A 24,072-nucleotide genomic window follows, 5' to 3' on the forward strand; every position below is an offset into this window, starting at 1 on the left:
GACAGGCATTAAAATAGTATATCAAACAGTGATCAATACTCAGGATATTCTAGCCAAATAGGCAGAATAAATGTATATAAATCATGAGGATCAGATAGCATCTCCCAGAGAATTTGGAAGTCACTCAAGGATGAAATTGGGGAACTGATGACGAAATGTATAATCCATTGTTTCAATTGACCTCTGCATGAGAAAAGTGCTGGGTAACAAGTGTGAACCCTTCATCTAAGAAATACTCTAGAAAGCATGGTGCACAGGCCAAAGGATTCTACAATAAGGGACTAGATAGATTATGTGTTTAAGGGCATGATTTTTATAAGATAAAACTGTAAATCAAATATTAATAAACCATAACATATTCAAATGGGGGAATAGACTAATGAGGGGTCTTTAAGTCAGACACATGAAGAATTGCTGAGTATGTTTGGCACTGGAGAAGAGAGGAGCAGCTTTGCTGGAATTCGTGGCAGTGAAGGAAAGGGGCCAATACCTGTAACTACTGCTAAATGATCTAAAAGATGATTCTGTAGGGGATGAGGTAGACATTTTTGTTCAGGTTGCATGAGAAAAAAGACTGTGAAAACACTGGAGGGAGACAGATTTTAACTTCCTATGCATTACTGTCTCCCAACTTCACTCGTTATGATCTGTTATTACTGAAAAGTTAGGTTCAAAAGCTATTTCTAACTTATTCCTGAAATGATTCTGAACATATCACAAGTTTCAGAGCTACTATCAGGGGAGTTTGGACTTAGCTTTCTAGGATACAATGTGTTAGGTATAAGTCCTAGGCATTTCCATACCATTCAAGTATTCTCATGATGCTCACCATGCTCATTTAATTCAGGTAGGACTTTCATTTGGTTTTGCAGGTTATTTCCCCACTGGACCAAAAAGTGACCTCAATCCCAGACCTGGTAACACTTTTTGGAGAATACTGGGCTTTAACTCTCAAAGTATCAGTATCAACCTCTGGCTAAAGTGTTGTGTGGTTGAGGTATTTAGGCTTCATGGACAGACAGAGCTGAGTTTATATTTTAGCTCCTATGCTGGTTTGGAACTGTTATGTAACCAGAAAAGCCATATTCATTTTCCTAATCCAGTTTTGTCAGAGCAGGTCTATTCTTTAGGTTGGGACTTTTAATTAGGTTGTTTCCACAGAAATGTGACCAGTCCAATTGTGGGTGGGATCTTTTTGATTAAGTTGTGTACATGGAGATGTGACCCACCCAACTGTGACTTTTACTTAGGTGGTTTCCATGGAGATGGGTTTTAACCCACTTATTGGAAAACTTTAAGAGAGAAACATCTTGGAAAAAGCTGAGTCAACACAGAGATATTTGGAGATGCAGAAAGAAAATGTCCCCCAGAAGCTGTTGGAAACTAGAAGCCAGGAGATGTTGCCCTGTGTTTTCCCATGTGACAGAGAAACCCTGAATGCCATTGGCCTTTTCTTCAGAGTTAAGGTATCTTTTACTGGATGCCTTAGTTTGGACAGATTTATGGCCATAGAACTGTAAACTTGTAACTTAATAAATCCCCTTTATAAAAACTAATCCATTTCTGGTATATTGCATTCCAGTGGCATTAGCAATCTTAAACAGTCCAACTATTATACTACCTATATGATATGGGTCAGGTTTCTTGACCTTTCTAAACCTCAATTCCTTCTTCTGTAAAGAAGAACAATACCCACATGTTAGGGTTATTCAGAAGGTAAAGTCAAATAATATATTTAGCAATCTAATAAAGTGCCAAATAAAGAGTAGTTGCACTATTGCATTAGATATTCTGGGGTCTAGACACTCAGAGAAAAAAAATGAAATCACTATAATCATTTGGGTACTGCATTTTTAACTATTCTCATTACATTTGTAGGTGCCAATATTGCAAACTTTCTTCCTTTCCTCATGTCCCCAAATCTTGAGGACTTTTGTTCTCTGAGGGGAAATATCAATATGACCCTTTCATCCTTACTGAGTTAATTTCTCCACATATGACAAGGAACGATTAGAATGGTGCTAACATGGAATATAGAAACTGCATTGGGCAGAGGCTGACTATGCACAACTAATTAAATATAGATTTTGATGAAGTGAGTAGATAAAGCGGGACCAACTTTATCTCCATGGCCAATATTGATGAAGCCACCATAATAGATGTCTGTTTAAAAATCAATACCTGGGAGGGCTCTTTGGATTATATTTGCATCCTACAAGGATGGATATTAGATCATCATCATCAACTATGAGGATTGCACATAGGAAGAGAAAGCAAATGGTTTGGGGAGAAAAAGAAACTTTAAACTTCTGGGATTCTCAGAGATTGCTTTTAGTTCTTATTTTGCATTATCTTTGTAAATAAAAGGCGGATGAGATAGCGTGAATATTATTAAAGTTTTAGGTGACATGAAGGTCTTCTAACTAGGAAAAAGTTGGAGTTGGAGTATAGAAAGAGTTCATATATTTTAACAGTGGGCAGAAAATTAGCAAATGTTTTACCCAACATGCCTCAATAAATAAAGACCTAATTTTTAACCTTGATTGAAAATACGGAGCTCTTTATCAGATATAAAATGCCTTTGAGGATTTAGAGAAGACAATTTTTTTTTGGGGGGGGGGGGGGCACATTGTAGGTTTCTTGTGGGGAAGCTCCTGTATAGTAAAGGGCAAATAAATGGTGTTCTTTATGTCCACAAAACAGGGTTGAGGATGATGGACTGATGACAATGGAAATTCACTTTGAGATGAATCAAGTACTTTTTTAGATCTACTGAAAGAGTCCATTCTACGAGTTGAAAATGTTTGTAGCTGCTTCTTGCCTACTCATAATAAGAACTTATTAAATACTTGTAAATTCATTGACTGGAACCAATATCCTTATGTGTTGTTGCAGCCAAAATGGCTATGAAATGATGAGTGCCATAGGGAGGAATTCGGAAATTAAACAGATAATATTTTGGAATCCTTACTTAAGGCTTTTGTGTCCACACTAAATACACTTGGAATAATTGATTTTCCCAGAAAGATGGGCATATAAGAAAAGCTCAAGGGAAAGATAAATGGAATTGCCTCTGAAATTTTACAATAGACTGAAAAAAATAGAGATACCTCAGTTTGGTATGAGATGAGGAAAAAGACTCCTAATTGAATTGTGCAATATCATGAGATATGTGGGCAAGTTAATTTAAAAATTGGGTGTCATGTATTAAAATACCATTTATAGCTCAGTGGCAGAATTCTCGCCTGCCATGCTGGAAACCTGGGTTCAATTCTTGGAACCTGGATCTAGAAGCCTGCCCATGCAAAAATAAATAAATAAATAATAAAAACACCATGTATGAAATAACTTACTAAATTAGGACAAATGGTCAGCTTTGAAATTTAAAGGGATAAATATTAGAAAATAAAAGAAACTGCCAATTTACATAGAGCAGAAGATTATTTTTACATCTACATGTTGCACGTAAGAAGTATAGAAAGGTTCATGAATGGCTTGGGCCTCTATTTACATGCAAAGAACTCAGGGCTGAAATGTTTGTGCATGGATGAAACAGAGGCAGTAAATGTTTGTCCTGGCAGACTTTTCAAAGCAACTGTCAACGGGATCTTACTCTGGGTGGACTAAGTAATATTTCCTCTTTGTTTCAAATAAGTAGATCCACCTTACAAAACATAGGCACACGTTGCTGCTCAGAGCTATGAACATATGTATTTTTAAAACATGTCTACTCACCAACCAGGAAGAGATTTCAGAGCTCAGATTCTAAAAATTGTTGCTTCATTTGTCTCTCAGACACCTTTATGCCTGATTATTTAGTGAAGCAGGGAACTCTGCCTCGTTCATAAATCATAGTATGTCACTCAGTGCCTGATTCACTGCCTCATTCTTGAACATTCCATCCCATGCCTGAACAGAAACTCTCCAAATTGGATTTCTAAGGCATGAAGATTTGCTACTGTACATTGGAAAGATTTCCTTTCAGTATACTTATTCTGAAGTGAACTTTATAAAATAAAATAAATCTCTTGAATGGTGGTAAATTGATGACCCATCCATGGCATGTGCTATGATTTTGTGTTGTTGGGTGAATCAATTTAAAAAGCATTACAAGCTCCATATCATCTAAAAATTGAGGATCTGCAAAAAGGTCATGAGAAAGTCTGCTTTTGAGGGATTTTCTACTTCCTTAAAACACCATTCTTAATTAAATCGATACTTAATATTGATGTTTTTAGGTATTGATTTTTTCTAAAAAGCCAAGCAGAATAATTTAGATTAAAAAAACAAAACAAAACTTCATTTGGCTATTGCTCATGTTTTGTTTATAAGGTTTAACTCTGGTGAAACCATAGTTTTACTTCACATTTTAAATTTAAAATAAAAAGTAAAGAGAAAAACTCTCCAAGAACTCTATTACATTCATCAGCATAATCTGATCGTTACAAATGAAAATTATCCTTAGGTCAGTCAGAATTTCTTGAGGGCCTAGACAGTTTCAATAGTTGAGCATACAGCAATACAGTTTCTTAACACTCTCACACCTTTATATTTTAGTAACATGTAAATTAAACAATGGTATTAATGTTATTAACCTATCTTATATAGTTTAATATTATTCTTACAGAGTGGAGATACCAGGTAAGAAAAGTAAATCACTTCTCTAGAAACTAAAAAATAAATTGGTATAATACAAAAGAAATAGAAAGCATATTTCTTTCAATCAAGCATATTTAGGGATATATCTTAGTTTTGAATTCTGACCCCACCAGTTTCTGGTTGTGAGTTTAAGTCAGTCTCTGTGGGCCTCAAGTCTCATTTATGGGGGTGATAAGCCCTAATCATCTGAATTTATAGAATGATGTCCATTTTAGAGAACTACATCCGCTAACAAATATGATGTAAAGCATCCAGTTTCCTCCATATTTAAATACATGGACATTTCTCCCAGATATGAGCTTAGTTACAGTAGAAGACTTCTGTTCTAGTTTGCTAGCTGCCAGAACGCAATACACCAGAGACGGATTGGCTTTCAATAAAAGGGGATTTATTTAGTTAACATATAGTTCTTCAGAGGAAAGGCAGCTAACTTTCAACTGAAGTTCTTTCTTACCTGCGAAGGCACAGGACACTCTCTGCTGGCCTTTTATCCAGGCCTCTGGGTTCCAACATCTTTCCCTGGGGTGATTGCTTTCTGCATCTCCAAAGGTCTGGGCTGAGATGCGAGTGCTGAGATGAGGTACGCTGAGCTGCTTGGGTTGTACTACTTTGACCTCTCTCATTTAAGCTTCCAGCTAATTAAATCAAACATCATTCATTGCAGCAGGCAAGCCTCCTAGCCAACTGTGGATGTACTCAGCAACAGATGAGGTTCACATGCCATTGGCTCATATCTACAGCAATAGAACAAGGCATCTTCACCTGGCCAAACTGACACCTGAACCGAACTACCACAACTTCACACAGTGCTCCTGCCTAATTTTGCTCCATTTCACTCTTTAAACTGGAAGTTGTGACTTCCTTCTCCCAGCCTTTGCAATTTACAGACTGGTCTTGACTCTGCCGCCCTCTCCCAACTGTCCTGAAGGCATTTCAAATCTATATGGAGAGCTTTAGTAGAAATTTGCTGCCTCATCGAGTACAGTGGTTCCCTGCCTCTGCCTCTCTTGCCTGAAGTGTGTTTTACCTCCCCACACATATCAAGGCTATTTTATGTGGGTTGAAGTAGGGGACAAAGTTAATCCCACTCCACTCAAATTCTGGGAGCTCTAGTAATTCTGCAGTCCTGTAATAGTTCCTGCTCTGTGACTAGTGACAGGTTAGGTATGGAGGCTACAAAGACATAGAAGACACGCCCCTGTCTTTAAGGAGCTTGGATTTGGAGACACAGGTCAGCCAACAAGGGCAAGGAGGTCAAATAAGCTACTGCCAGCTGTTCACAAGTCCAGAGAAATTGTCATCTCTTGAAATACATCCTGATCCAGAGGCTCAACTAAAGGCAGTCAATGCGGTACTAAAGAAAGTGAAACCCAAGGTTTAAAAAAAATAAATTTAGAAAAAAATAACTTAAAACTGAAATTCCTTCTGAAAGAAAAAAATGATTCTGACTGAAAATGCCAGAAAAAAAAAATCACACACCTATTTGTCCCTCTGTAGTCAACATAAACCTTAGAGTTATTCTTCAAAATGGAAGGTATGCTTGTTTCTTATTCCAAACTAAAAGTAAAACAAAACCAAAGAAAAAAATTGTAAAACAGCTTAGAGGCTTCAAAATTAAGAAAAATAATAGAATAGTATCCCAAACACTGTTTAAATGGAAGAAAACCCACACTCCTTAAGAATAATATTGGAATCTGATATTTCAATTGACCCAGAAGAAAGAAGAAACTAATATTCTCATGATTCAGTCTGCCATAACTAATCTTAATCCTCGGTTTACTATTATTTTCTATTAAAAATCCAAGTGATGTGTGGGCAATAAACAAATATGTATGAAAGTAAAATAGAAGAATTTTTCCAACTAAGTAGGACTAACCAGAAAGATACACATGCAAACTGCAGCAACTTGAAATCTTAATTGGCTTTTATTTAAATGAGGAGATAAAGAGGAGATTCTGAGAAAGAATTCATTATCAATTGCCCAAGCTTCAATTTTATGTACATTTATAATTAAAAATATATATATTTGCTGATGTTTTCCTAACCTGAAAGCTATGTGAACTAATGAGTAAAATATGCATTCAGCGCATGAGTTCCTGAAGTCACCTCCATGAGGGCCTGTCACCTGCCTCTCCTCTTCTCTGCCAGCATCAAGTTTGCTGAAAGCCTTTCACCTACATGATGAGGTCAAGATTTATGGCCTTGGGGCCAGGAAAGAAAGTTCTTTTCTTAACAACTTGGAGCACACTGCCTTTCACTTCCAAGCTGAAGACCATTTATGATGACAGAATCATTCTAAATTTTATATGTCGCTTCAATAGTTTTCAACTCTCAGGAAGAGACTGTTCAGCACGGCCACCTTAGAATTAAACAAAACTACAAATTGCTGTTCCAGGATTCACAAAGTGGGCAGCTTTAGCCAACTTAGATGATTGAGAGCAATGGGGTCATTACAAGGTATGTAAAGTGTGCAGCACATAATAAACAAATATGTAAACATGTAAATAAACAAATACTCAGTGCATAAATACATACTCATAAACAGTCAGTCTGGTGATATATTAATCTATTTTATAGACCCAGAGAGTGAATTACCCAAGTTGCCAGAAAAGGAGGAAAACACTAAACTCTAAACTTTTTACAACAGACATTCTAATTTCCCAAGAACTGGAGCCATGTTGGCGATAGGATTTATACGTGGTATAACTATTTCTGAATAGGATCTTAACAGTCATTAAGCTACCAGCAATATGGGTCTAGGAAATGAATGAGGACTTCACTGGTTCCCGTTAGTACATTTCAGTTTTATTCATTTGAATGGAAAAGATGGCCTACCCAGATGCTGTCTTCTTGTTTGTACTGTTTCCAGTTACGTCCTGTATCACTGAACATCAGGCTGTAACTCGTCACCCAGTCAGAGCTTCCGTATCTTCCCTGCGTGGCCACTGCTGTAATCTCCATTCTGTTTCCCAAGTCCATCTGGAGCCACTGTTGAGCATTGGAATCTGCTGGGGACCAACCACCAGTTCCTGGAAAAGGATCAGAGAGAGAAAGAGTTGCAGTAACATCACACATAGCTACAACTTTCGATTCACAAAAAGAAATTAAACAGTGTTCAACTAAGACATCTTTTCCCCAAAATACGTTCTGCCCTTCTATGCCTCTGCACTTAACACCCCTAGTCCTTTTTCTTTGAATGTGCCTTTTCTCCCTCTCTTGAGTTCCTTCTCATGACTTAAGACTCATTTTAAAGGGGTTTCCCCCATGATTTTTTCTCTCTTTCCTTGGCCATTGTGGTTTACATTTTGTGAATTCCTAGTGGACTTTGTTTTATGATTTTTTTTTCTTTTTTTACAACTTAGTCATTGATTGTTGATCTATATCTATAACAATGCCTTATACTCTTTACAGGAATATACCCCCTTCCTTCTTTCCTTCCTTCCTTCGTTCTTTCTTCCCTCTCTCCTTCCCTCCCTCTCTTCCTTCTATCCTCTCTCTCTATCTCTTCTCTGTACCTTATATCTTCCCAAATATATACTATGAATGCACTATGGGTCATATATTTTACTGTGGACATAAGGATGAAGGAATAGTGACTATGCCTTTGAGGGGCATATTGAATCATTCATTCAATAGATGTTCACTGAGCACCAGGGGCATGCTGGGTGCCAAAGATAGAGAGAGATACAAACAGAACTTTGAAATGGATTGAAAAAGGAAGGTTTGAGAGAGCTCAACACAAGATGCAATAGGAATGCAGAAGACAGAGTACTTCAGGAAGTGCTAGGAAGGACCTTCCAAGGGCAGCGATTACAGAGCTGAAACCAGAAGTGAGTGAAGGCATTTCCAAGGAAAACAAGAGGAAATTAGATAGAGAGCAACCACAGAAGAGGCAGCCACATGTGCAAATTCTCAGAGAGACATGAGAGTGTCTGAAACATTCTTGAATCTATGTGTGATTTGGTATATATATATATATATATATATATATGATACACAGGAGCATTCTAACCAAGAAAAAAAAATTTTCAGCCTCTGAATTTCATTATATTTTTGCCACATGAACTTTGTTTGCAGAAGATCAATATGAACATTTGATTAGTTGGAAAAATTGTGGCCTACAGCCTCTGTTTTCATTCACATTGGAATAAAGAAGTCAATATTCACTTCTACTTGTCCCAGAGTTCATAAAACTTCTTAAACTTTATTGGGAGCTTTTGAGAAGTGTCTTATGTCATGGGTGGAGAGGGTAAGAAAGTAGCACATGTGTTGAACTTGTTCAGGCCATCAGGTAAGGGACTTAATTGAATTTTTGATTCAAAGGATTTAATCAATGAACATCTTTTATTTCAACTTACATCACTGAAAATCATTTAAATAATGCCCCAGTATACTTTGCTGCCATCTTAAGAGAAATCAATTGGACCTCTCCTCAGTAACTGAGTACTTTTCAGTTACTTTCGCTCCCTCTGTAAGTACAATCCCTCATCAAATGTCACTGGACAAACAGACATAGGAGATAAAGGGCAGAAGATCAATCCTTCACTGCACATAAGGCTCTTCCTACAGGTTGTGGATTGATATTCTTCCAGTAAGTAGCTAGTACTCAGTAGCTGTTATTTGATAACTTCTTGTTGCCCTCACAAGGAGATTCAAATGCAAGGAAGGGAATGAATGCAAGGAAAGGAAAGAGAAGGGAATGTGTGAAGCACCTACTGTGGAATATGGGTATTTTTAAGTGTTTTGTGCCTATCTGGTCATCATGAATACAGAGGCTGATATTGCTCTGATATTGTCCACTAGCATCCTATCTTTCTTCTTTCTGAAGTACTGGGATTATAGTGGGTTCATTGGCTTAATTGCATTTTTCATCTTTCCTTTCTAAGATAGTTGTAGTCATGTGACCGAGTTCTCCCCAATGAAACATGAGTGGAATGAGACAAGTCACTTCCAGGCCAATGTGCCTTTTCCCTAGTCACTTTTCCCTTTCACTATTGATGGCTGTAATGGACAAGTCCCTAGATGATAGGAGAACTGCAGCAAGGAAAGATTCTGGATCCCTGAGATACCACACAGAGGATAGTACCTGCCAACCTGAACATCTGCCTGCATTATACTATAAGCAAATAATAAACATCTATCATGCTTACCCCTTGGCATATTGGAGTCTATTCATTTCTATAGTTAGTTAACTAATGCAAATATAATATCCTGTAAAGGAAATAGCAGTACCCCCATAACATAGTTGAGGAAACTGAGATACAGCCAATTTAAGACAACTGTTCTAGTTTGCTAGCTGCTGGAATGCAACTCACCAGAGGCAGGTTGGCCTTTAGTCAAAGGGGACTTATTTCATTAATTTTTCAGAGGAAAGGCAGCTAACTTTCAACTGAGGTTCTTTCTTACTTGGGAAGGCACAGGATGATCTCTACTGGCCTTCTCTCCAGGCCTCTGTGTTCCAACATCTTTCCCGGGGGTGATTCCTTTCTACTTCTCCAAAGGCCTGGGCTGAGTTGCCAGTACTGAGATGAGGTATGCTGAGCTGCTTGGTCTGTGCTCCATAGAGCTCTCTCATTTAAGCACCAGCCAATTAAATCAAGCATTATTCATTGCAGCAGGCATGCCTCCTAGCTGACTAGCCAACAGATGAGGCTCACATACCATTGGCTCATGTCTACAGCAACAGAACTAGGCACCTTCACCTTGGCCAAGTTGACACCTGGACCTAACTTCCACAACAACTAACACCCAGTTCAGGCAATTCCGGTAACTTGAGACTATCCTGGAACAGAAAATATTCCTTAAAATCCAGAATATCAGTAAAAGGTCACTGGCAAGGAAGAAAGGTACCGAGGTGACACGTGGGGAAGGATTCTGGAATGTCACAGAGAGAGGTATATTTTTACCAATCAACCTGTGTTTACCAACATGTCAGCAGTTTCCAATCTACTCCACTTTCTCCCGATTTCTTAGAACTGACAGGGAGGCTTAAAATAATGGAGATTTTAAATTACCAAGAAATCTAAAATTATTGTGAACCTACTCTTCATTTCTATCCAATTTCTCCAGTAGCCTATTTTATGAGGCCTCTTCCTTCTTAGGTGAAGAAAACTAAAGTATTAACTATATGATATCAACAATATTAAAACATGATAGAAAAGACATTTTTATGGTGATTCCTCTCAGTAATGAAAACATGAGTGATTCTTATACTCATGTTTTTGCTTTTGCATGTTGTATATTTTCTGTTATCAGCCTGTCCTTCTTTTATAAACTGAGAATCTTGTTGCCCATATGTATTTGATTTATTGAGTAAGGAATATGTATATAAATTTATTGGCTGATATTTTAATAGAGGGATTTTTACTTTTTGTGTGTCCATCACTGTTTTCTAATTAAAAATCCCCTAGTTTTAACCATTTCTCTTTTATTGTCATTAGTCCACTACTAGATGTTCTTAAAAATAACTTCCTGGATATCTTTTAGAGTTTTTCCTTCATTTCTTCTAATTAGCATATAATAGGCATTTATATTTGGTATGGGAGAAACCGAATGAAATGAAAAGAAACCTTTCTCACTACCACCCTGAAAAGAATAAAACCACAAAAGACTGACCAAAAACCCGAACTAAATTAAACAAAGCAAAACAAAAAGGAGGGAGAGTTCATGTTAACAAGATTTCTTCAAATTTGTCTAAAGAAAATCACAGCTCCCTTCTGCCCACAGTTAAAACATTAGCTTACTAATCCCCCCAAAATTAACCAAAAAGGAATTATTACTGTTAGCATTCATCAACACATCAAGTTAAAAAAATTCTGAACCCAACTGATCTCTGCCAAGTAGATCAGCCCAAGCTCACAAAATAGAGGGGCACTAACAGGGTGATATTTCCAAGGACTTTTCCCTCCTATTGAAGATGTTCCCTGCATTATAGCTAATAGGAGAGACACCCAAGGTTTCCCTGGTTGCTATGACAAACCTTTTGTTCCTTCCACCAAACAATAAATGTGTTTTTGCAAATGATGAGCGCTGTCTGAAGATGCTATTTGCAGTTGCTCTAGAGACACTCTGTGCCCACACTGGCTTCCTTTTTCTGAATTCTTCTCTAAATTAAGGGTCTAACACATAAACAAAAGTATGTATTTGGCAAGTTGAATGTGTTAACTGAGGCCTTTGTGTCTGTCATTGTGGCTGCAGTACGTAATCATTATTCACTACAATTCCCATCAATCCTGCTATTTACAGGAAGCATATGGATCTCAAGGAAAAATAGGCCCATCATAGGTTTTTATAGCGTCTAAAATGTCCCAGTACTTTTATACAGCTCTTCCTCAACTGTTAATTTATTGAACCCCAAAATGCCAGTAAAAGTATCCAGAAAAATAAAAAATGACACCATTCCATAGTGAAGACAGGGGATCCCAGATAAGCACCCACAAGACATACGGGCTCCATCTTAGCTTATTTCTAGTACACCCCAAGCCTCAAGTTCTAGACACTGTAGTTTTGTGAAGGTGGGCTATGGAAGGTTTCGCATACAAAATCAGTAGACCTGGTTCAAATCCCAAATCTGTTCCTAAAGCTTTGAACAATTCTGAACTTTTTGCTTAACTTACTGTACTTTTAATCCTCTATATAATAAACAGGTGAAATTAGATGAGAGAGTCCCAAAAGTGTGCAATCATCAGAAACACTTGGAAATCTGATGAAGAAGACAAATACAAATGCCTTGGCCCACTCCCTAGTAACTTATGCAAGAATCTAGCTTGGGATTTGTATTCTTTAGAAAGATACTTATGACATGCTGAGTGGTTTGGGACAGACTGAAAGAGATGGTATCTAACTAAATCTTTAGTCCTGATATTTTACAGATGAGAGTTGTATTATTTATATTTAATGCTCCAAATTAGTCTAAGTTCAACATGATATTTTGGGCTATTTAAGAAATAATAAGGGTGGGCCATGGTAGCTCAGCAGGCAGAGTTCTCGCCTGCCATGCCAGAGACCCAGGTTTGATTCCCCGTGCCTGCCCTGGCAAAAAAAAAAAATGTAATAATAGGGTGGTGCAATGGTGTCTCAGTGGTAAGAATTCTCACCTGCCAAGCCAGAGACCCGGGTTCGATTCTCAGAGCCTGCCCATGCCAAAAAATAAAAATAAAAAATAAAAAAGTAATAATGACCACAGCAACATCAATTTGGCTCTAGATTCTTGCCTCAGTAGACCTGAATAATAGGTTTCACTGTCTCCATTTTACAGTTAGGTACACTGAGATTAGAATGGTTGAAAATGTGTGCAAGATCACACAATGGATAAGCAGCAGAGAAGGAATTCAACCCCAGAAAACCAGAACCCAGAGCCCAGACCCTTTCCCACCTACACCCACCAAGCCCTCTTGTCCTAGTCTTCTTCCTTCCTCATAACAGGAATTCCAACTAAAAAAGAATTCTTACATGACATTTCCTCATTATCTCATTTGATTCTGAGAGCAATAGTAAAAATACTTTCAATTTCCATTTGATAGAGGGCACAACAGCCACAAAGGGCCAATTAACTTATGCAAGTTATACAGCAAGAGCCTGCTCTGTAACCCAGTTCCACTGCCTTCAAAGTCCTATGAATGGGTTTAACAAGGACCCTACCAGAAAAGATTCCTATGGAGAATTCTAAGGGAGGCTTAACATAAAATAATTTACTCAGGACTTGTGACATCTATTGGGCCTCTGCTTTGTCCTTTACACCACAATTACAAACTTCACATCCCACGGTGTGTGGTGTTGCTGAGCCACTATAACAAATCCACACAATGGATTTGCTTAAACAATGGGGATTTATTGGCTTATGGTTATGATGCTAGAAGATGTCCCAAATCAAGATTTCAACTAAGCTTACTTTGCCCCAGAGTCTGTAGCATTCTGGTACTGGCTGCTGGTAATACTTGGGGTACTTGTCCTGTATCTCTGCCTCCCATTACAAGATGATGCCCTCTCTTTTTAGTCGCTTCTATAGATTCTGCTGACATTTAACTTCTACCTGTATAGCCTTCTCCCCCTCTGGCCTCTAGTTTCTTCCCTTTATAAGGGTCCCCAGCACTTTAATTAAAACCCATCCTCATTTCCTTAACTAAAAACATCTTCAAGAGGTCCTATTTACAGTGGGTTCAGACCCACAGGAATGGGATTATGATTAGAAATATGTCTAAATGTGGGTACATAATCCAGTCTACCACTATAGGTAAGCTCTAGAGTGGTAAATTCCCCAGTTTTTACACTGATTCCCATTTCTAACTCAGAAAAATAAATGACTTGTTTTGAGGTCACACACTGGAAAAGAGCACAAAACATTTTATACACATTGCTGTTAAGCGATAATTTCACAACTATGGCTGTACGAGACCAACTGAAGGTAAAGTAGTCACACACAGCACACATGACTTTTTCTCACCTAATCTGTTTTAAACACACAGTCTGGCCAATTTTAAAAACCTTAAAGTCAACTCTATAAGGAACAAGTTTCCTAGACGTGTGTCTGCCCCTAGTCTTACATAAGGTCCCATAAAGTCAAACACATTCTCATAAATAAATGAGATATTATCCTGAATTTCTAGATGTACTTTTACATAGTAAAGAGCTGGTGCCTCTGTTGGCAAAGGTTCTAGATTTTCTAAGGATAAAGTTATCCAGTACTGATAATGAGTCAAGAGGCGAGACTGTCCTATAAATATGTAACATTACAATATGGTGGAAATGATAACGTTTGCATATATGCTCAGAGTGTTTGGGAAAGCTTCCTGCACTTCCTGTTGGAGAGTTGCCTTCCATTTAAAATGAGAAGTTGTGAGTGGGCAATGAACTCTGAAATGTCAAAGCTGTTGGCTAGATTACTCAGCATCACCCTTACACTAATGTGTAGGTATAGTGGGACTTTGAGGTTGGAGACTAGCTCTGGTCAGGGTACCTATCCTTCATTCCACAGATTAATTTAGGGGTGAAGGAGCCTTCTGAGAGAATAGAACATGGGAACTTGGCCAAACTATTTCTGCAGTTCAAAAAATAAATACCTGGATTTGTCCTATTTGAGGACTTTTCAGGCTTATAGTGGAGATACATAAAAGAGAGAGGGAACTTTGGGTCAGAGGGCCAAACCCAGTTATGAGAGTCCAGGTCTACCTCCAGAGAAATGTCTGGAGTGGTCTGTCACTCCAGAGTGGCTTAATTTGATTTCCAGAGTCACTTATGAGATAAGGATTTAAGTGCAGGTCATTCATTTGGGAAGGGACCCAGAAGGCTGGGTGAGGGGAGGGAGATGGGCCAAAGAGGGACAATTTCCAATCCAAGGTGTATCATCTACCAGCCACTCCTATGGGTCAACTTATCCTACTGGCTGGGATTCACACTAGGTTTTGTTCAATTCACTTAGCAGTACTGAGATGGGGTTTTTATACAACAGGTATTGATTGAGGGCTGCTGGAGGGAAATGAAGTTCATAACATGGAAAAATACTCTGGGCAAAGAAAGGAAGAATGAGTGTTGTAGTTGAAAGAGTGTCGACTTTGCTGACAATGCTTGGGTGTCCCAAGCAGGTGCTCTTCAGCAGATGGACCTATCTTCAGCTGAGATGTTGCCAACAACTCAGAGCAGGCCCTTTCTCAAGAAACTTGGCCTCAATCAAACTGAATCGTCCTTGCTTGAATCTTAGTTTACCAGAGCTGCCATGATGAACATCACACAGTGCATGGTTTAACCAAAAAGTATTTATTGGCTCAAGGTTTTGGGGTTAGATGAAGCCCCAAATCAAGATATTGGCAAGGTCTTCTTTCTTCCAGGCTCTATAGTATTCTGGTGCTGGCTGCTGGCAATCCTTGAGGTCCCTAGGTTTGTATTTCTGCCTTCTGTCACCTGGTAATATCCTTCCTTTCTTGGTTCTGTGACACCCAGTTCTCTTTATAAGGCCCCCAGTAAACCAGATTGATTCATATTCTGGTTCAATTGGCCACACCTCATCCAAAAATAACATCTTCAAAATGTCCTATTTACAATGGGTTCATACCTGTAAGAAAGTAGATGAAGATTAAGAACATATTTTGTGGGGACAAAATTCAACCTACCACACCTGGGAAACAACTATTTCCCCTGCCCCACCTCAGTCACTTCAGACTGATTGCTACAGGGTTCAAATTGTCTGCTACATTGCCACAAGGAAAAACTGCTCCAGAATCCTCTGGCATTCAAAGGAAGATAGACTTCTTTTGAGACCACAAACTTGCTAGCTTTGCCTCCTTTCTTAGCTCACTTCTCTCACACACTGCCTCCAAAAAGCACTCTCCCATAATTCACGAGAAAGAGGTTTCCATCTCTGTTCAGCTACTAAAGAACCTAATCTAAGACTGGCTTTGTACTAAAGTGGTGAGGCCCAAAGGTTAGGGGTACCAACAGCCTCTGTGACTATTTGGCCAGATAACTGTATGACTGTCAGTCCGCGTTGTCAGTGATAGCTATCCTATTAGCCTGAAATGTTCTAATACTCATTACTCAGGCAGTTTTACTGTGAGGCTCAACAATACATCACTTTCCTTTCCCTGAATGGAGTCATCAGGCCCTGATGGATAAAAAAAGGGTACCTAGCCACATATTTGGCAACTCAGAACTTATACAAGAAATAAGGGAGGTCAGCAGGAGGGCTCAGGAGATTTGGAGTTCAGCCCCAAGGAGAATATTTCTATTCTTATGCTCCCTGTAGATTGAAGACTGACTCATACATACATAAAAAAAGCAAGAATTTTTAGAGATGTTGGTGGGAAAGTATGTGTAGAAAACCTTGAAAACTTTCAGAACTATTCAGTTCAATATGGTATCCCCTAATCACATGTAGCTATTTGAATTTAAGTTTTAACTTAAATGAAATAAGAAATTCAGTTAATCAATTGCATTAGCTACATGTTCAGTAGCCACATGTACCTACCCGGCTAGAGAGCTATGTCCAACAACAGAACAGCTATGGACCTTTTCCATCATTGCATAAATTTCTATTGGACAGCACTGCTCCAGAATTTTATAAAGTGGGTTGAAGCTAAGTAAGTTCTCTGCATATTTTAATTTGGCAAACTGATGCAACCTTACTCTACCCACCTACTGCTCAGGCCTAAGAAAATTTTAGTGGATTATGTAGATCTTACTTAGTGGTTATATAATTACGGAATTTCTTCCATGAGCAAAACTTTGTCGATGATCCAGCAGCAAGATAAGACTGCTTACTTCTTTTAGGCATATAGGGAAAAAATTACTCTCCCAAGGTTTTCAAAGGAACAATGGAGAAAATGGAACTGGAACTTAATTTTTAGTTGAGACTTTACATTTCTGGCATTACCACTTAAATTTTTCTCTCATAATCAGCATACATTGTACTCAGCTCAGCCTACTGCATTTAGCTTGGTCTTTAAAGACTTTTTTTTTTTTTTCTGAAAGACAATGTCCAGTCAAAATCTGGTGTTTGACATGAATTTGTTAATTTTTAGAGATGTGATTTTGGCCAAGTCATAACCCCTATATAAAAATAAGATAGTGAGTGTCTACCTTACTGGTGATTACATAAGATAATACATTTCAACTCATAGGCTGCATGACTATGAAAACAAAATGGTTAAAACAATTATGTGTCTAACTGTGTCTGCCCTAAAACTTCACTTTGAGTACTTTTATCTAAAGAAGAACTTTGACATCAGTTCAAATCTCCTTCAGGAAGTTATCCTCTGGAAATGTGCAATATAAACCAACAGAGTAGGGTGGAGATGAGTAGTAGATGCAGTTTATGAAGGAAATAGAATGTGAGCCAAGAGCCATCTGACTAAAGCAATGTGAGTAGTGGAGGTGATGAGAAAGAAAGTGGCTGACAGACAGACAGAAAAAATGAATCTTTACAGTCATGGTCCATTATTGTCCTACTCCATATCAGATGATATAATTTAAAACAATTCATGGCAATTCCATTCCCCTTGAGAGTGATTGGTTCCAGAGTGGATGCATGGCCAAATTGTGACTAAATGGTAATGAAAGAAAATCCACCAAAGATGAAGAATCCTGGAACAGTCCCTTGCTCAGAGCAATAGTTTTCAAACATTAGCAAACAACAAAACCACCTGGGAAACTTGGTAAAGCACCAGTTGCAGATCCCACCATCAGAGTTTCTGACTCCAGAGGTCTGTGATTAGGCCAGAAAAAGTGCATTTTCAACAAGCTCCCAGTTGCTACTTGTCATACCTCTGTTCCATGTTCCACATTTTGTTAGCTTCAAAGCCAGCTGTTGGAGGCGATAGTCATTTTGTTTTTCAGATTACTGTGATGTCTGGCACAGTTAGACTAGGAATGATACCTACACTGAGTGTGGTTGAATTTCCCCCACCCCCACTGAGTCTGCCCTCATGATGGACTTCCTTTTATGTAAATAGTAAGTTTTATTAATTTTAATCCTTTTTTAGTTGCAAAATAAAACAAAGAAACAGGAAATAACTACATACAAATATTTTGCTTAGTAAATTGCTATAGGCTAATCCCTTGTGCCACCACACAGTTCAAGAAACAGCAATGTGGTCCCCACCCAAGAAGCTTCTCCATTTGCCTAGTCTCAATAACATATTTTTTCAAGTTAGTGTGAACTGGGTTTTGTTACTTGCTGTTTGTGTCAGTTTGAAAGGATATATGTACCCTAGAAAAGCCATATTTTAATCCTAATCCTATTTTGTAAAGGCAGTCATTTTTTCTAATCCCTATTCAGTGCTATATGTTTGAATCTGTAATCAGATCATCTCCTTGGAGATGTGACTCAATCAAGAGTGGTTGTTAAACTGGATTAGGGGGAAACATGTCTCCACCCATTTGGGTGGGTCTTGATTAGTTTACTGGAATCCTATAAAAGAGGAAACATTTTGGAGAATGCAGGAGATTCAGAGGGCAGAGAATGCTACAGCACCACAAAGCAGAGAGTCCACCAGCCAGAGCTTTGGAGATGAAGAAGGAAAATGCCTCCCGGGGAGTTTCATGCAATAGGAAGCCAGGAGAGAAAGCTAGCAGATGACGCCATGCCTGCCATGAGCCCTTCCAGCTGAGAGAGAAACCGTGACTGTGTTTGCCATGTGACTTCTCACTTGAAAGAGAAACCCTGAACTTCACTAGCCTTCTTGAACCAAGGTATCTTTTCCTGGATGCTTTAGAATGGGCATTTCTATAGACTTGTTTTAATTAGGACATTTTCTCAGCCTTAGAATTGTAAACTAGCAATTATTAAATTCCCCTTTTTAAAAGCCATTCTGTCCCTGGTATATTGCATTCTGGCAGCTAGCAAACTAGAACACTTTATTTGCATACAAAATGCCCTAACAAAGAAACTGTTTTTCAGAATTACTATCTTATTGCTGTGGAAAGTTTCATGGAAGAGATTCATCAGAAGCAACTCCTTAGCAAAATAAATGATAAAGATTCTGTGACAGACTAAAGCATACACCTCAGTTTAGACAAGTTCTTAATTTTAATCCATGTCCCTGTGGATGTGAGCCCATTGTAAATAGGACATCTTAAGATGCTATTTTTAGTTAAGGCTTGGACCATCTGGATGAGAGTGGATTTCATCTGGATTACTGGGGCCTGATAAAGAGAAAACCCCAGGGAGATGTCAAAAACCAAAAGCAGCAAGTCAACTGGAATGGGAGGCAAAAGGAGAGGACACCACCATGTAATGGGAAGCAAGAGTCAAGGAACACCAAGGACTGCTGCAGCCGTCCCAGGATGCTACAGACCCAAGGAGGAAGCTATCCTACTAGCCTGTGAAACCATGAGGCAACAGATTACCCTTATTTAAGCTGACTCATTGAGTGCATTTGTCATAGTAGCAAGTCAAACTGATACTTATTCCTTTATAAAACTCTCGAATTTCTTGAAATGTGTGCATTGTTTAGAAAAATACAAAAAAATAAAAAGGAAATAAAATCCAGAAGTAAGCAACCAATTGCACAGATATATATAAGTGAAATACGCATAGTTTATCACGTTTGAAAGGGGCGCCAGAAAAGGGGCCACTATAGGAAGAGATGGGGCCAAACTGGAATCCTGGAGAAAGATGAATTAATGGTATATAGTGATTCTCATTTTCTTGTTCTTTAGAGTGTGTATCTCTAACAGATCTCTTGTTATCTGTTATCATTTTTACTCAATAAGGTGGATACATTTCCAAATGTCTTAAGTAGCAGATTTAAGAGGGGCCTAGGATCCAAGTTGAATGCATCCTACCTAACTGCTCCAGTTTAGACAAAGCAAGCATATCCATCATGCAATATGATATTTGAACACATTTTATTTCTTCCTGGGTATGAAGCTTATTGTGAAAAACAGTAATAAACCACTGATCATAAGGCAAATGTATGTCATTATTAATCTTGTTCTTAATTCCATTGTTGTTTTTAAGTTATATACAATGAACTGTTGAATTGAAGAAACTCTTTCTTTGCAAAATTAGAGATATCGATTTTTGATTCATAAAACTAGCTTTTATGGAGTTTTATTTAGAAATATTCTCAAATTGGCCCTTCAAAGGAAGTGACAAGATATCAGGGATGAAAGTAAAGGGTAAAGTACATGGATTTATTGACTGCTTTGGTTGTGCCAAATGGCAATGTTTAGAATGGTTGAAGAATTTATACTATTAACAAGAAAATTTATTCATATTTTCTCCATTCACCTTTTCTCCCTCAAATATCAGTTTGCGTTGCAGTTAACCTGACTGAATAAACAATCATTGCATTGTCTATATTTGAGAAATGTCCAAAGGCCCTTATTAAATAGCAGAGAGTAACTTTCAATGACCTATGGCTGTCTTAGTAAGAGAAGGGGCCTAAGGCAACCTCTAAATATCTAGGTCAAGGTTAGTCTGGCCTACAGGCATATTATGCCACAGTGAGATTTTAAGGTCATTGAGGAGACAGATACACAAATGCCTTTCACTCTTGATGCTTGAAAACACAGTCTTTGAGGTTAAAATGTTAACATCCATAGTTGAAATGTGCCAACAACATCTTCACTCAGAGTAAGGTCTCAGATCAATGGTGACTAAAGATATTGATTAATGCGATGTATATCAACTTGAATTCAAGTATAAGCCCTACAAATAATTAGCTGTGTATCCTTGGGTCAGTGACTTAATCTGACTCTGATTCCTCATTCTTAAAAAATTGAGAATAATACTAAGTATCTTAGAGTACTGCTGTGATAATAAAAATACAGAGGTTAAATTCCAAGCATAGTTCCCTATTCACAAAAACTCAGTCAATTTTGATTTCTCTTCCTCTTCCCTACTCCTCAGATCCAAAGTGAATTAGGAACAGAACTAAGAATTGAAGAGGCAGAAAATTCAAGGATAGACCAACTTGGATGCATGAATGAAATACTTGTTAAAGCACAGGTTCTGATCCATTAGTTTTGGAGGAGAGACCAAGAACCTGGGTTTTTAACAAGCTTCCTGGTAATGCCAATGCTGTTGGCCAAGGATCCTACCTTGATGAGGAAAAAATATGAGGCAAAAAAGAGAAGGTTTAGATCTTGATAGCTTCCATATCTGGGGCAGCTAAGACAGGGCAAAAGAAGAGAAAGATGCTTGAGAGGAGGAAAGGAAAGGGCTTTGTTTTGGTTTGCCAGGTTTTCTGTAACTACCAGACATTTAAACAACAGAAATTTATCACTGCATATTTCTTGAGAGTGTAAGTCTGAAATCAAAGTGGCTGTAGGGTAATGTTTCAAGAATCTATTTTATGCCTCTCTATGGCTTCTGGTGAGTGGCTGGAAATCCATAGTATTCTCTGGCATTTGGCATCACAACTCAGTTGCTGGTCCACATTTGTCCTTCTTTCTACCAATCTCTCTGTGTCCAAATTTCCTCTCCTAATAAGGACACCAGTCCTATTGGGTTAGGGTCACCCTGATCCCACTTGGCCTCAGGTTGATGAAAAACATCTTCAAAGATTCTATTTACAATTATGTCCACATTCACAGGACAAGGGGCTATGACTTCAACCTGCCTTTTGGGAGGCACACAATTCAATCCCAAACAGGCCCTTCAAAGGGAGAGGAGAGAATCCAATGACAGTTTTCTGCATATTTCACTGTCTTCTTAAACAGATTAGATAATATCCATATCACGTCTGGCTCAGCAAGATGAGCACTTTAGTGCTGCCTGTGAAATTGGATCCTTAAGATTCTCACTGAGCTATCTGGAACAAGTCCCTAGAGAGCTGATACCATGCTAATTGTGGGGGTCCTGATTGCAGCGTTGCTTATAATCTCACCGGTGACTCCAAACTGAAATCCAGCATCCCAAGTCCTTCATGGGTCCTTTGCTTTTTGCATCCAGGGCTGCCTGGGGAAAGCAGAGGTGGGGAGGATACATGGATTCTTTGCCAGGGGCAGGGAGGGAGGGGAGAGATTGAAGCCTCTCCATTTGTCCATCAGCCCAGGAAGCTGAAAATGCCTTGACATAAGAAATCAAATTCTCCATGGCAACAAAATTGTTATGCTAGAAACACACAATCTCAACTTACACAGGCAAGCATCTTGAAAATATATTGAGAGAAGAAGGATCAAAATTTCAAAGAACGAATGGTAACAATAATTGTTTGCAAAACTATATTGGGGAAAACAAAGTAAAAGGATAGAAAGAAAAAAACAAGCCTCACCTCTCATGGGACCAAAGGTGCCTGTTTCTATTTGCCTTTTAATCATAAAAGGTAACTTAAAACCTTCCCCTCAGTTTCAAGAAAGTCTAAGCCACAGCTCCACGCCGTGCCACCAGACCTGGCACTTTCTGCTGACATTAACTGTGTCTCTGCAGTGCAGCTGAATTTAACGTCCAGATCAAAAGCCTTCTTGCCACAAAACAAATCACATTTGACAAAGACAGATCCCTTCTAATCCACAATTATATAGATTGACTCAGCAACCTAAAATAATGGTGATCTGACCCTGCTTAATGTATTTTGCCATTTTCTTTCAAAAATAATTAGGTCTGTTCCTTAGCTTTTCATTTTCTTTTGTGTGGTGGATAGAGATGGGGGCTGAGGGGTTTGTGGAAGTGAGAGAACAAAAATTCCATTTGGCAAATCCCTTCTGTAGATGAGATAGCAGTGTGGAGACTATTATGGCTGGGGTTTAACCATCTAATCCTGCTCTGCGTATGGTGAATTGCCCAGACTTTGGCTGCTACAGCTGCGCTGTAGATCAACAGCTGTTTCCAAGGGCATGTTTCCTCTCAGAAAGATTAGTTTGTCACTGACAGAACTCATTAAACTTGTTTTATTCTGGGTTTGAAGGTGTCCATCAGATATTTGTCCAGTACCTCCTGCATTCTTTTTTTCAAAAAAAAAAACTTATTGTGGAAACATAGATACAACATCAAATTTCCCATTTTAATCACTTTCAAGTACATAATTCAGTGGTATTAATTACATGTCAGCATTGTGCTGCTATCACTGCTACCCATTACCAAAACATCTCATCACACCGTACAGAAACTCTGTACACATTAAGCAGTAATTCCCCATCCCCTTCTTGCTCCTGACCCTGATAACAGGTGATATGCTCTTGTTTCTCTATGAATTTGCATATTGCAAGTATTTCATATAAGAAGAATCATGCAATATTTTCCTTTTATTTCTGGCTTATTTCACACAATATAATGTCTTTAAGTTTTATCCATGTATAAGCAAGCATCACAGCTTCCTTTCTATGGCTGAATGGATCCCACTGTACGGATATACCACATTTTGTTTATCAATTCATTCATTACTGGATACCTGGATTGCTTGTATCTTTAGGGAGTTATGAACATTGGTGCACACACATCTAGCTGAGTGTCTGCTTTCAATTATTTGGGGTGCGTATCTAGACGAATTGTTGTGACATACGGTAATTGCCTCAGGTTGCCAAGGCTTCTATAACAAATACCATAGACTGGTGGGCTTAAACAGCAGGAACTCACTTGAAGGCTAGAAATTCAACATCAAGATGCCAGCAGGCCATGCTTTCTCAGTAGGCTGTCACACTCACAGGGTTTCTTAACAGCAAGCAACATCTCTTGTCTTTGTCACATGACTATCTATCTCCCTATCTGTCTTCTATTCCCTGTGTCCATATTTCCTCTATTTCTAAGGAATCAATCAACCCTATTGATTGATTTAGTGTAACCTCATCTTAATAGGATCTTTGAAGATCCTATTTACAAATGAGTCCACACCCACATGAACAGGAGTTAAGACTTGAACGTATCTTTGAAGGGACATGATTTGACCCATAATAGTAATTCTATATTGAACTCTCTGAGGAACTGGCAAACTGTTTTCCACTTCCTATAGTCTTGCTTTGATCTTTGGACTCAAACCC

The 24,072-nt window shown here is 38.4% G+C and overlaps 1 protein-coding gene across 2 annotated transcripts in view; it reads right to left on the minus strand.

The window, feature by feature from the left end:
- Positions 1-24,072, minus strand: part of CNTNAP5 (contactin associated protein family member 5) — an 818,968-nt gene that overhangs the window by 609,216 nt on the left and 185,680 nt on the right. Inside the window, exon 3 of one of the 2 annotated variants that reach the window (XM_077153509.1) lies at positions 7,495-7,688. In XM_077153509.1, the coding sequence (XP_077009624.1) occupies positions 7,495-7,688 (194 nt within the window). Of the gene's footprint in view, positions 1-7,494; positions 7,689-24,072 lie in introns of those variants that run through there. The other variant, XM_077153505.1, reaches the window with a different exon arrangement.

Source organism: Tamandua tetradactyla, chromosome 3, assembly GCF_023851605.1.
Source record: "Tamandua tetradactyla isolate mTamTet1 chromosome 3, mTamTet1.pri, whole genome shotgun sequence".
NCBI classification, from domain to species: domain Eukaryota; kingdom Metazoa; phylum Chordata; class Mammalia; order Pilosa; family Myrmecophagidae; genus Tamandua; species Tamandua tetradactyla.